The sequence below is a fragment of the Lucilia sericata genome, unplaced genomic scaffold (assembly GCF_015586225.1).
Source record: "Lucilia sericata isolate MDLA Ls3-8-SP2 unplaced genomic scaffold, ASM1558622v1 Contig000279F_arrow, whole genome shotgun sequence".
NCBI classification, from domain to species: domain Eukaryota; kingdom Metazoa; phylum Arthropoda; class Insecta; order Diptera; family Calliphoridae; genus Lucilia; species Lucilia sericata.
The window spans coordinates 265,174-280,321 of record NW_023994304.1 but is presented as its reverse complement, the minus strand read 5'-3'; the positions used below and the strand labels follow the sequence as shown (position 1 = coordinate 280,321).

The window sequence follows — 15,148 nt, the reverse complement described above, 5'->3', positions numbered from 1 at the left end:
AGTAATTACACACAAAAAATAACGCATCAAAAATACATTTATTATTTAGTATCTTTTGAACAACTGTGTTTATTTTTGTGCTTTTACCAATACATTCTCACCAGTTAGGTTTTTAACAGGGGACTTAGGTCTTTGACAATCCCTTTCGCCTTTATGCTACTATATGGTCATCAGAAATTTTTGCCTTTCTTGTGAAAAGACATATTTCTTCGCCGGGTTAACATTGAGGCCTCTAGGTTGAACCCAGCTCAATTCCATGTTCAGAGCCCCCAATTTTTCCTTCAAACTGTTTATATGAATTTCAATATTACTCATCTTTAATGCATTCCCATATATACGAAATTTATTATTTTGTTCATATGGGATGTGCCACGCCCCTATTTCTAATCCGCCAATTTATTACACAAATATTGACATGAATGACATATTTGTTTGTGCAAAATTTGAGGATTCTAGGTTTCCTAGATATAAACATTTTTGTATGTAATTCATATGAGGTTACCACGCCCCCTATTGCTAGTCCTCCAATTTTTCCACCAAATAATCATATGGATGTCAAAATTGCACATTGAGGACTCTAGTCGTAAAATGTTCCAAGATATTCGACATATCCGTTCAAAAAATCTTACCTTATGTCTCCTATGTAATACTATAAACCGTTTCTATAATTTTTTCCAATGCCAATTTTTTTGAATATCAATAAAATGCGATGAAGCAAGCAAATCTATAAAATATATATATCATATAAAATATGAGTTGAATACCTTTTATTTGAGGTACTAGAATCGATGAAAGTGGATTAAAATGCCCCGTATTTTGTTAAACCTTTTAAAATAAGTAAATGTTTTCATACATTTCGGTATAATACACCACATGTATATATATATATATATATATATATATATATATATATATATATATATATATATATATATATATATATATATATATATATATATATATATATTGAGTTATAATTCTGTATTAGAATATATGAACAAAATCAAACATTTTTTAGAATCGATGAAAGTGGATTAAAATGCCCCGTATTTTGTTAAACCTTTTAAAATAAGTAAATGTTTTCATACATTTCGGTATAATACACCACATGTATGTCCAAAATTGCAGACCACTAGCTTATTATCTCTTTATGAACATTTAAAATTTAAATGAAAAAATGCTTTAAGATAATGAAATTAAAAATCCTTATAGTATTTTCATTCCCAGCAAAAAATAACTGATGTTATACTTTACAAACGACATCTTAATCACATCTAAAAATGCGATTACATATTTTTCGATTTTATAAACCAAATACTTCCTTACAAATAAAAACCGAGTTAAAAGTGAGGAAAGAGATGTTGACAAGTCACTACAAATAACATATTCGAAGTACATCAAATTTTGGTGAAAAACTAATGAAATTTACATAACCGTGTCATTGAAAGAATGTGGTTTATTTTTGACATCCAAATATCGGATTTTTACTGCATCTATGAATAAGATTAGATGTAGTTCAAAGTTTTCAAAAATGAACAACATCCCTCCAATGACACGCTAATGTTAAATTCATAGGTTTTTCACCAAAATTGGAAGTACTTCAAGTATGTTATTTGTGGTGAAAATTCTACTTCTTTTTCCTCACTTTTTTTGCTGGGTTAATACTTTTTGGTGCAAATATATACGGTTGTAAACAAATGTAACCAAAATTTAGCGTTTTTTTATTTTGTTCAGTTTTTTTTAATAGTTCATGTGCGCGCATTAATCAAATTAAATTTAAGCAACGGTATTTAATAGGTGTAGTAATTTCACGCAATTTAAGGTATATCTTGTTGATGTCAGAGATCTAAGCAAGGCTTATATAAACTTGAAAAGAATAGTCGTAAATTTTTGAAAAATGTGACATTTTTTAATGTGACATTCATAGGTAAGTTATAATTCTGTATTAGAATATATGAACAAAATCAAACATTTTTTAGAATCGATGAAAGTGGATTAAAATGCCCCGTATTTTGTTAAACCTTTTAAAATAAGTAAATGTTTTCATACATTTCGGTATAATACACCACATGTATGTCCAAAATTGCAGACCACTAGCTTATTATCTCTTTATGAACATTTAAAATTTAAAAAATGAAAAAATGCTTTGAGATAATGAAATTAAAAATCCTTATAGTATTTTCATTCCCAGCAAAAAATAACTGATGTCATACTTTACAAACGACATCTTAATCACATCTAAAAATGCGATTACATATTTTTCGATTTTATAAACCAAATACTTCCTTACAAATAAAAACCGAGTTAAAAATGAGGAAAGAGATGTTGAAAAGTCACTACAAATAACATATTCGAAGTACATCAAATTTTGGTGAAAAACTAATGAAATTTACATAACCGTGTCATTGAAAGAATGTGGTTTATTTTTGACATCCAAATATCGGATTTTTACTGCATCTATGAATAAGATTAGATGTAGTTCAAAGTTGTCAAAAATGAACAACATCCCTCCAATGACACGCTAATGTTAAATTCATAGGTTTTTCACAAATTGGAAGTACTTCAAGTATGTTATTTGTGGTGAAAATTCTACTTCTTTTTCCTCACTTTTTTTGCTGGGTTAATACTTTTTGGTGCAAATATCTACGGTTGTAAACAAATGTAACCAAAATTTTGGGTTTTTTTTTTTTTTTATTTTGTTCAGTTTTTTTTAATAGTTTATGTGCGCGCATTAATCAAATTGAATTGAAGCAACGGTATTTAATAGGTGTAGTAATTTCACGCAATTTAAGGTATATCTTGTTGATGTCAGAGATCTAAGCAAGGCTTATATAAACTTGAAAAGAATAGTCGTAAATTTTTGAAAAATGTGACATTTTTTAATGTGACATTCATAGGTAAGTATTTACGAAAACAGTTGTAATATCGCGTAAATTTAATCTCATAATTAACACCTCCGATTCAAATGCGTATTAAAAAATTTGTAAATGCGAAAAAAATTGTAATGCGAATTATCTTATGATAATTTAAAAATTTTTGCAAAATTTAAATTTCGTTTTCTTTGTATTTTTATCTAAAGACGCAATGCAAAAATTTTGTAATTTTTTGCAGTAAATTATATTGATGAATTAAATTGTGAAAGAAAAACAAAATTTCTTCATATATAGCGGTCCTAGCAGCGTTTATCTGAAAAAACATTTTGTTTTCATAGCGCCTTATGATTTGCGGAAATATTAATGTCAAATAAAAGCTTTCTATTTTAAGGATATACAATTTTACGACCTTAATACGGATTTCATAACCTCAAAAATAAATTCAAATATTTAGCAACATTTTTATCAACTTGAGCATTTCACTATGAATTTATACATAATAATAACATAATTAAAATTATGTTTTAAAATCCGTCGAAAAAAATTGAAAAAATTGTATGTACTTTGATTTGATAAAAAAATATATGAGAAAGCTATTTCAGATGGCTTTATCTTCCAAACCGACTGAGATATTAACTGAGTTCATATGCCAATACATTTTAGGACAATTATTTTCGATATTTTTTTATTTGCAAAAATTTGGGATTTGAAATAAATAGAAAAAAAATTAAAATAATTTTTTTTAGATATCAGTGTATTTTCTGAAATATGAAATTGCGATAACTATTTTGACATGCGCTAATAGTCCTTATAAATGTTTACGAATGTGCATTAATTTTATTTGAAAATAGCTTGACCTGTATTTTTAGCGATTTTTTAAATTTTATTATTTTAAACCGCTATAACTTTTGCGCGCATCAATCAAAAAAATTAACGTTTTCATATTTATTATGATTTTTGTCACAAGAAAAAAAATTTCGAAAAAATATTGTACCTAATTCTTAAAAATTTTTGATTTTGCAAATATGTATGTTACTAGTTTTTAAGTCATATTTGCCTCTATGGGCTTAGTTATAAAATTGTATTATTTATTTATTTACGAAAAACCAACCGAGTCCATAGGGCCATATATAGTTGATAGACTAGCAAATATATATGTTAAAATAGGCAACTTAAATCAATATTACAGATAATATCATTAATACATAAGAGGCTGACGACAAAAATGAATTGCATATATGTACATATGTGTGTGTAAATTATGTATTAAATAAAAAAAATAAAAAAGTATTTTTTCAATGAAAGGGGGACATAAGCACATGTAAAAATCGCTTAGAATGGTGTTTTGAACAAAATTGTTTATTGATCAAAAAGCCCCGATCTCAATCCGATTGAAAATTTGTGATGAACCCTGAAGTGTCGGTTGAGACAATACCGAGTAACCCCAACCAATTTGGAGGAGCTTTGGCAACAGGTTCAGCGTGAGTGGGTGAGTATTTCAAATAGAATAAGGAGCAATTTATAGAAATGTGTCCTAAAATTGCAAAAAGCGATTTATTTAATATCGGACTTTGTAAAAAATATTAAAAATTCTAGACTTCCCTAAAGATATCGTGACGAGTAAAGCTGAGTGAATGCGAGTTATTTCAGTTTTGTTTGTTTTTTACTCAGAAATTTATGGTTTTTGTTTAAAATTGTAATTCATCAATTCTGTACTAAAAATTAAAATTTTGTGAAACCTATTAACGAGACACAAAAGTCGGTTAACGGAGAACCGAAATATGTAATAAAAACTTTAGTAACTTTACTATCAGTATAAATACGTATTTAAATTTTTTTGCATCATATGACAAAAAAAATCTTATAAGACTTTTTATAAGTACTCACCATTTCTTCCAATTCAATTATGACATTAGAATAATGTCCTGAAGGCCATGATTTTAACCGCCACCTAAGCGTTATTTTCTTCTCCGGCACGAGTTCTTCAAAATATCCATGCACCTGTCCTCCATAAAGGCTAAATCTGTTAAAAAAAAAATTGAAGTAATGTTTATACACTTTTCACTTTCACAATTTCAAGACCACGAACAGCGGAAATGTATGTATCGTCATATGAAATCCAAAAGGCTCTAAGTAACAAAAAAATCAAAATCAACTTTTTAATTGATTATGATGCACCGTATCAAAATACATGTTCCTGCTAAATTTTACACTCCTACAATTAAAATCAACGTCCCTATCTTCGAAAATCTAAAAGATATGTTCTAAAAATACCTTAAAATTCATGAAAATTTTAAAATTCTTTTGAATTTTTAACATCGAAATTGTAAAATATTATAAGTTGGCATCAAATAAAACATAAATGGCACTATTAGCGAAACCTTATGATTTATGGACTTTTTTAACAGCTTTAGAATTTTTGCAAAGAAAAATCCCAATTTCCGAAAATCTTTATGAAAAAATGTTTCGGCATATTTGACCAACAAAAACCGATTTTAATTTAGCTTAAAATGTTGAAACTTACTATTTTTTAATGTAACTTAAGCCCTTTTGGGTTTCATCATATCTACGTAACATACATGGGAATTTTTCATTAAGCATTAAAATTTCATTACCATTTATAGAAAAAATTTTAATGAAAAATATTTTAAGTACCATTCAGGGATGGAAAATGAGATTTTGTTTCAGTATCAAAAAATATTTCAGAGGGTACTTTTTTGGATCTTAGAGTACTAAAATATTTTTTTTTGCTGAAAGTTGTTAATATCTTAAATACACCTTCACATTTTTAAATAATCAACAACAGAAGTAGAAAAGGTATTATATATACCGTAGGGTGATCGATTATTCGACATTTTCCAAAAACCGGTTTTCGAGTAGTTCGAATAGTTGACATTTGAAAAAAAAACCGGTTGATATTTTTCAAATTCAGAGAAAACGGTTTTTTATTATAAATAAAAACATCTAGTTTAATTTGAAAAAAAATTATTACCCGAACTGATTTTTTAAAATAAACATTATTTCTTTAATGTAAAAAATTGGGAAGAATCATAATCCTAGTTTATTCTAAAGTCCCTGTTTAGTAAATTTTCATAAGCATTCCAACACTGCAATAATATTTCAGCGACAAATTAATTATTGTAATCTTAAGATTGATAAAATTTTATCCAACAGTTATTCCAATCAATTTTACAAATAAATTTTTGTAATTAATTAGGAAAATCAAAAAAGTTTAACCAAAGGTGCTTTAGAAAAATATACTCTAGTTTCTTGACTCGAATATTTTAAAATTTAGACAGGCTGTATTATTATTTATTTCAAAATTTAATTGAAGTAATCTTTAAATACAAATAAAAGTATTCGAAACCGGCTTTTAAAAAGTTAAAAAACCGGGTTATTCGATATTCGAAAAAATCAACATTTAGAAAAAACCGACACTGGTAAATCAGAAAAAGCGGTTTTAAGACCGGTTGAAAAACAGAATCGATCACCCTAATATACATATATTAATATAATGAATCTTTGTCCGTCTCTCAATGTTAACCTTTTAGATATAATTTTATGAACTTCAATGTCCATGGTATCATATAGCTACCATAAAAATATTACCCCGATATTGTACTTCGTAAATATGTATATTAAAATCAGTCATGATACAATTTGTCATATTTTAATAAATCCTGTCTTAAAGAAATTCAGGCCACATTTGGCACTACTCAAGGATGAATTTAGAAATTCAACTTATTTATTTATTATACGCTAACAATTGAGCAACAAATATTAGTAACGATAGTTTATTGTCAATAAATCTCTTATATACATTAGGATGGCCTGGTTCTCAACTAAAATTAAAGTTTAATTGATTATAAGATAGCGTTTCTCAAAATTTTTGTCCTGGGGTCAATATTTGGCGAGCTGGATCAAAGGATAAAAATATCGTTTTTTGAGGTTTTTATGATTTTTTTCACATTTCTTCCAAAGGAAAGATATAAAATTTTAGTATCATTAGAAAGGTCCTTGGGAGACGCTTTCAATGGCAGAGTAACAGTAAAAGTAATCTAAATTTCCAAATTTTTCGTAAAAGTTTCAGATTTTTTACATTTTAACATATATGATTTTAATATAATTGATTGAAATTAATACACAATAATCCTCAATAAAATCTACGAAACGGGTTTTTCCGTTTTTCAAAATTCAATCTAGATCAAATTTTATTAAAATTTATCGAAGCCTATGTACGCTACCAAAACATTGCGAAATAATCTAAACAATAACATAGAAATCGTTATTTACAAAGCAAGCGTAACAAACAAGTAGATGTTGTGTATGTCATTGAAATCGTCTCCCAAGGACCTTTCATATGATACTAAATTTGCATATGGAGAAATGGTATCTTAGAATGAACTAAATTTTCATTTTCGGTGGGAACATCAGCAATTTCCATTTTGGGGCCACCCTAATATACATATGTGTTATTAAATAAAAATTCGATGTACATAGGTGGTCATTTGTTAAAAAATCAATAGTCATATCAAATTCTACACATGAGACCATACATAAGACCATCCATGACATGAAACAATAATTTGCTTTAAAGTACAAATAATTTTCACCAAAATTGAGTTGAGAAATTGAGTCCTTCGAGCTTCTATCATTTGGAAATAATTTGTTTTAAAGTCAAATATTTTTTCAAAATTGAAATTTTTGGTAATTTTCTCATATAATATTAACAATGGAATTTAATTAGATTAATATTCATATAATGTCAATCAAGATAAAAATTCGAAATGAGCTGCATTGGTTACTTGCAAAACATACTTCTAAAAAGTGGCTTTTGAAACTAGATTTCAAAACATTCTTAGAATTTCAAATTTGAGCTTTTAAAGATACTTTGAGAGTATCAAATAAGACTCGGGAGTATCACGGTACTTTTGAACATCAAATAGTATCAAAAAAAGTACCATCGTACCAAATTTGCCATCCCTGGTACCATGTAATGAAAATTATATTTTTTTCTTTTTTTAAAAAAATTGATTTCGGGATTTTTATTATTTTTTCAAATAAGTTAAAGAGTTTCTTGTCGAGCTTTCAACCCCAATTTTTAAATAAATTCACTGTAATGTATTGATGGTGGGGAAGCTAGTTCCTATGCGCATTTCGCCGGTTGCTTAAGCCAGCTCATCAGGAAACCTTTCCCAATATTTTAGGAAAACTAGAAATGTCTTATGAAAGAATTATTTTAAACTCAATAAGAATTCAAAACGCATCTTTCACAAAACTTTAAAGTTTTGACAAAACACCAACAATAACAGTGAGTTTATTATACCCTACACCACTTTAGTGGGGAGGGTATATTGGGTTTGTGCTGATGTTTGTAACGCACAATAATATTGGTCCTATACCCACCTTAAAGTATACCAATCAGAATCATTTTCTGAGTCGATTTAGCTATGTCCGTCTGTCCGTCCGTCCATGTAAACCTTGTAATCAAACTACAGGTCGCAATTTTGAAGATAATTCAATGAAATTTGGTACATGATCTTCTATTGTCCCAGTGACGAAGCCTATTGAAAATGGTTAAGATCGGTCCATTATTTCACCTAGCCCCCATACAACTGAGCCCCCCAATAGGGCTTGTAATCCTTGTAATCAAACTACAGGTCGCAATTTTGAAGATAATTCAATGAAATTTGGTACATGATATTTTATTGTCCCAGGGACGAAGCCTATTGAAAATGGTTTACATCGGTCCATTATTTCATCTAGCCCCCATACAACTGAACCCCTCGAATAGGGCTTTTAAACTTTGTAATCAAACTACAGGTCGCAATTGTGGAGATAATTCAATAAAATTTGGCAAATGATCTTTTATGGTACCGTAGACGAAGCCTATTGAAAATGGTTACCATCGGTCCATTATTTCACCTAGCCCCCATACAACTGAACCCCCGAATAGGGCTTTTAAAACTTGTAATCAAACTACAGGTCGCAATTTTGGAGATAATTCAATGAAATTTGGCACAAATGGCAAGACAAAAAGCTGCAATAACCAAGTTGTATACAAGACTTGATGACCCCCACGAATTCCATAATAATAGGTTCTCGTATGACCCTAGCCCCTATGAAAAGCCCCCATCAAAATTTCACTTAAATGTCCACAATTTTATTCAACAATAAACGGCTTAAGTATATATATCTAAGGCAAGGTACAATTCAACTTAAATGCTTTATTATGGCGACTAAATTACATTATATTTTTGTCAAAGGTGTAGGGTATTATATGGTCGGCCTCGCCCGACTATAATTTCTTACTTGTTTTTTCTTACATTCCTTTCTACACTTGGCTGGTTGTTTTCCAACTTTAAATGCAGTTGTAACTTTTTTGATAATGGTAATGAATTTGATAATGAATTTTCAAAAACAAATTTAATTAGTATTTATAATTGTCGAAAAATATATTTAATAAGAATTCATGAAAATTTTCAGAAGATTCGAGCACAGGTTTGAAAGCTTTTAAAACCAGTTCCCGTAGCCCAAATTGGCTGAAATTTAGCAGTCGTAAGTACATCTGATGACAATACAATAATATGTTCAAATATTCAAAATTAAGTTCGAAAATTCAAAGTATTGTCGAAAATATTTTTATGTTTTTAAATTAATCTCTGTGTCATAAAAACTAAAAAAAAATTTTTCGAAAATTCGAACTCGTGTTCGAAAAATTTTTAAACCTGTTAAAACTAGTTCTTCTAGTCCGAATGAGCTGAAATTTGGCATGCATGATTTCACCTAATGATAATACAATATAATATTCGAATATTCGAAATTAATTTCATTAAAAAGCATTACCATTAGACAAAATAATGCTAATGGTAAAAGAAGTAATTAGAACTTTTTTCAATTTAATGCTAATGAAATCGTCAATTAGTCGATATAATTAACTACTCCCATGTATGCTCCGTAAGTAAAGCAAAAACCCCAATTTTTTCTTCAAATACTAATTTGTCAATAAAAAATAACTTTAAAAAATGTTGAAAATTTTTGGATTACATATTTATCATTTTAGAAGATTTTTTGCTGTATGTATGTATGGGTAATTCCATACGATTGTATGTGACGTTCGTACGCCTTCAGAGTGGTATAGATTTGGTAAAAATAGGAGTACTTGGAACACGATTTTGTCATTCTGCTCCATTCAGAGAATACTATATTTGCAAAAGGAATCATTTCAAACTTGTTTTCTAAAATATGGATTAAAATATGGCGATATTATACGTGAAGAAAAACATGTAAATATTTAAGAAAATCTGTAGGTGTATCTTTTTATAAGTTTGTCGTTCCGCGTGTAACACCAAGAAATATTCATCTAAGACCCAACAAAGTATATATATTATGAGTCCTTATGAAATTCTGAATCGATTTAGCTATGTCCGCCTGTCTGTGTAAAACTCGCTCACGTTAAAACTAAGCAAATGAAATCAACCAAGTTCACCCAATATATTTATTATTATCCCAAGCAGTTTGGTATTGAAAATCAGCAAAATCGGTTCACAACGATAAAAATTATAAGTAAAAATTTCAGACTACCTCGAAAAAAATTACGTTTTTTTTAATTCCTTTGAAGTTTTCTCAGAAACAACCAAAAATATTTCGATGAAATTTGTCAAACGTTTTTTTTTTAGGCAGAAATCAATTATGTTCAAAATCTTTACAATCGATCCAATATTTCCCATAGCCCCCATACAAAGGTATATATTCCCGGAAATTAGTTTATCGTTAAAAACTCCCTCAAATATATCGGTATCAACACAAAATTTTTACTGCAAATATAATATGAACAGAAATCATACTATCAACGTAGTTCTCAGTCGGCACACAATTGGTTATAGCTCCCATATAAGGTCCACTTCTGAAAATCACTTAAACGCATATATTTCATTGAATTATAATGCTATCGGGATAAATTCGACACAAATATGTTTTGTATTCACACAAATCATTCTAAAAAAAAAATTTACGGATCGGTCCATTATTGGTCATAGCTCCCATATAAAGCCCACTTCCGAAAATCATTTAAAAGCTCATATTTCATTGTCAAATAAAGCTATCTTGATAAAATTCGACATAAATATATTTTGTCTAAATATGAAACACTCTGCAAAATTTTTTCCGGATAGTCCCATAATTGGTCATAGCTCCCATATAAGGTCCACTTCCGAAAATCACTTAAACGTATACATATATTTCATTGAATTCTAAAGCTATCGGGATAAAATTCGACACAAATAAGCTCCCGTATAAGGTCCACTTCCGAAAATCACTTAAACGAATATATTTTATTAAATTCTAAAGCTATAAGGATGCAATTCGACTTCAATATGTTTTGTGTACATATAAATCATTCTACCACTTTTTACTCGGATCGGTCCATTGTTGGTCATAGCTCCCATATAAGTCCCACTTCCGAAAATTACTTAAATGCACATATTTCATTGTTAAATAAAGTAATCTTGATAAAATTCGAAACAAATATGTTTTGTCTTTATATGAATCACTCTACGAAAATCACTTAAACGCATATATTTCTTTGAATAATAAAGCTATCGGGATAAAGTACGACTTGAGTATGTTTTGTGAGCATATAAATCATTCTACCAAATTTTTTTCCGGATTGGTCCATATATGGTAATAGCTCCTATATAAGGTCAACTTCAAAAAATCACTTAAACGCACATATTTCATTATCAAATAAAGATATCTTGATAAAATTCGACACAAATATGTTTTGTGTAAGGCCATAGCTCCTATACATATAAAGTCCACTTCCGAAAATCATCTAAACGCACATATTTCATTAATTAAAAGATCTATTGTATTTAAATTCGACTTGAATTTTTTTGGCATATAATTTAATTATTCGAAATTTTTTCCTTATCGGTCGATAATTGGTCACAACTCCCATATAAGGACCATTTCCGAAAATTACTTAAATGCACATTGACAATCAAAGATATCGGGATAAAATTCGATATAAATATGTATTTTGTATATATAAATCATTCTACGGAATCGGTCCATAAGATGTCTCAGCTACCATATAAGGTATACTTCTGAAAATCACTTAATACTCATTTAAATTTCGTTATTAAATGATTATATCCGGATAAAATTCAACATGAGTATGTTCTGTGTATAGATAAATCATTTTATTAAAATGTTTTCGAACTGGCCTATTAATATAAATTTTTCTGGGCCTAATTAAAATTAGAAACAAAAATTTTGCCAAGTTATCTAAAGATAGTGGCCTAGGTGTATTTCTTCAGATTTGATGTAGTATACATCCTCCTATCAACCTAACCTAACCTATCTAAAGATTAGATAGTTTAATGGGTTTTAATAAAAAGTAGCTTCCTGGTGGAGGGTATTAAAGATTCGGCATAGCCGAATATAGCACTCTAAATTGTTTTATGTCATTTGGAATCAAAAACATCACGCACCAACACCAATTTCTAATATAAACCAAATTTTTTGTTCAAGTATTAATTTTTTATACCCTACACCACCTTAGTGGGGAGGGTATATTGCGTTTGTGCTGATGTTTGTAACGCACAATAATATTGGTCCTATACCCACCTTAAAGTATACCAATCGGCTTAGAATCATTTTCTGAGTCGATTCATCTACAGGTTGCAATTTTGAAGATAATTCAATAAAATTTGGCACACGATCTTCTATGGTAGACGAAGCCTGTTGAAAATGGTTAACATCGGTCCATTATTTCACCTAGCCCCCATACAACTGAACCGGACTAATAGGGATTTTAAGTTCATAATTATGTTTAATATACTCGTATCTCGACAAAAAGCAAGTTCTATACTAGCCTTGATGACGCTCATGAATTTTTTAATTATATGGTCTCATTTGACCATAGCCCCTATTCAAAGCCCCTTTCGAAATTCGACTTAAATGTCCACAATTTTATTCAACAATAAATGGCTTAAGTATATCTGAGGCAAGGTACAATTCAAATTTAATGCTTTATTATCACATTTTTTTGTAACAGGTGTAGGGTATTATATGGTCGGCCTCGCCCGACTATAATTTCTTACTTGTTTTTTTTTATTTTAAATACAAGTATTTCCACCGACATGATGTGACAAAGGCAGACCTTTCGGTGGAAATATATACTTACATTATGGTAATGCCTTTTTGATATTTTTGCAAATATAAAATTGTACATCCCATAATCAAAAAGTCCATAAAAATAATAAGAAACACAACACTGCCGCACAAAACAATTTGAAATTTGTTGATCTTATTCGTTTTGGTCATATCTTCGATACTTATAGATCGATTTTACTGATTTTACACAGGGAAATTTTTAAGAGTATATCTAATAAAATAATCTAAAATTTAGATGCCGAAGATATATGTATGTGTCATTTGATGACATTTGGAGCGAGAACTTTTTTAATAATCGCGAAAAAATAATAACACTATTTATATCTTTTAATGCTATATTCGACTTTGCTATGCCTTGATTATTTTGATTGAAATATGTCAATAGTTATATCAATAATGTACAGTGGTGGAAAAAATAATAGAAACGACTTTATTTTGTGGTGAAAACTTAATTTAAAAAAAAAATTACCCTGTCGAATTTGATGATTTGTATCTTAAATAAAAGGTATTTTGGTCTAATTTGCTACGATATATGGAGTTTTTAAGTTTTTGTGCTCCATCGCATTTTATTGGTATTTAAAACATTGGCATTGAAAAAAATAATAGAAACGATTCAGAGTATTACACTGGGGACACAAGCTGTGATTTCTTAAACTGCGTTTTGTACTTATATTTAAAAATTTTAATTATAATTTTTTTAATTATACAGGTAGTTTACTGTAACGTAAGTTTAGATAAAATGCACGCTATCATATTAAAACATCTGAAAGAATATTCATTATAATTTCTTTCATAAAATAAACGTATTACATTTTAGAAAAGGCAATGAAATAAAAAACATATTTTATTTTCCTCATTTAAAAACTTTCTGTTTAATTTTTCGAAACAGTACTATACCTAAATTCTTGAAACTTAAGTTTTAAATTCAACTTATTTTACCTGTCCATCAAGATACTTTGATATTTAAGACCCTTTTTAACCACCAAGAATGGATTGCGATGCCAAACTGTGAAATATTGCTCAAAATCTGGGCCAAAAATCGGTGGATTATCGTTATCTGTAAGCGGATTCAAAACTTCTTCTGCTCGAAATGTTTTCAAGAACTAATTTTTTAAGTAATTTAACAATGTTAAGCAATTTCTTTCACTGTTTTAACTTTTTATTTAAGAAAATTTGAAAGTCGTGGCTCCAATTCAACCTTCAGAGCCCATATGGTCAACCAGGCTTTGAAAAAAACACACGTTAACCAATTAGATCCCAACCATCTTAAAATCAACTAATTTAAATTATTTGTTGCAAAATATATCTCATTATTGATTAATTTAAAATAAAATTTAAAAACAAAAAATTTTTAAATTTTGGAAATGCGATTTTTGGGCTGTACTCGGATGGGTACAGCGGGACAATATGGGTACAAATACAAATAAATAAAAAAATTTTAAAACCAATTTTAATTATTTTGATTTTTAATATGTTGGTACTTTCCTACATAAAAAATCGAATCAATTAGTATTGAGAATTTTTCCATTTGATTATTTATGAAATGTATTGAAATTCAAATACAAATAAATAAAAAAATTTTAAAACCAATTTTAATTATTTTGTTTTTTAATATTTTGGTACTTTCCTACATAAAAAATCGAATCAATTAGTATTGAGAATTTTTCCATTTGATTAATTATGAAATGTATTGAAATTCTCTGTGAATTACCTTATTCAGTGCACTTTTTCGACACTTTATTGTGCTAAAATAAATTAATTTAAATTCATCAAATGGGTTGTATTCTTCACTGGCACTACTGTTATACAATTTCCCTTCACCAAAAATGTTGTCTGGTAGATTCTCCAGTAATTAGCTGTATTTATCAATTCCTTTTTCATCAATTTCTTGGCAATATTTGGAAAAGTAATGAAAAATCTAAATGTGAACTGATTTTATTATAAAGATTATCAGTAGCACCTACAAGCCTTCTAAATTCTTTACCAAAAAGGACATAAACATCCTTAAAATATAATTTAGATATATGAAAAAATATGCATGGGTAGTCCCATTGTACCCAAGCGAGTACACCAATATTGAAGCTTATAAAAATAAA

At 28.5% G+C, this 15,148-nt stretch overlaps 1 protein-coding gene across 1 annotated transcript in view; it reads right to left on the bottom strand.

The window, feature by feature from the left end:
* The window catches only part of LOC119603183 (activator of 90 kDa heat shock protein ATPase homolog 1), a 66,166-nt gene that overhangs the window by 12,798 nt on the left and 38,220 nt on the right, over positions 1 to 15,148 (bottom strand). Inside the window, exon 3 of the mRNA XM_037955136.1 lies at positions 4,761 to 4,896. Coding sequence (XP_037811064.1) covers positions 4,761 to 4,896 — 136 coding nt within the window. The remainder of the gene's footprint in view (positions 1 to 4,760; positions 4,897 to 15,148) is intronic.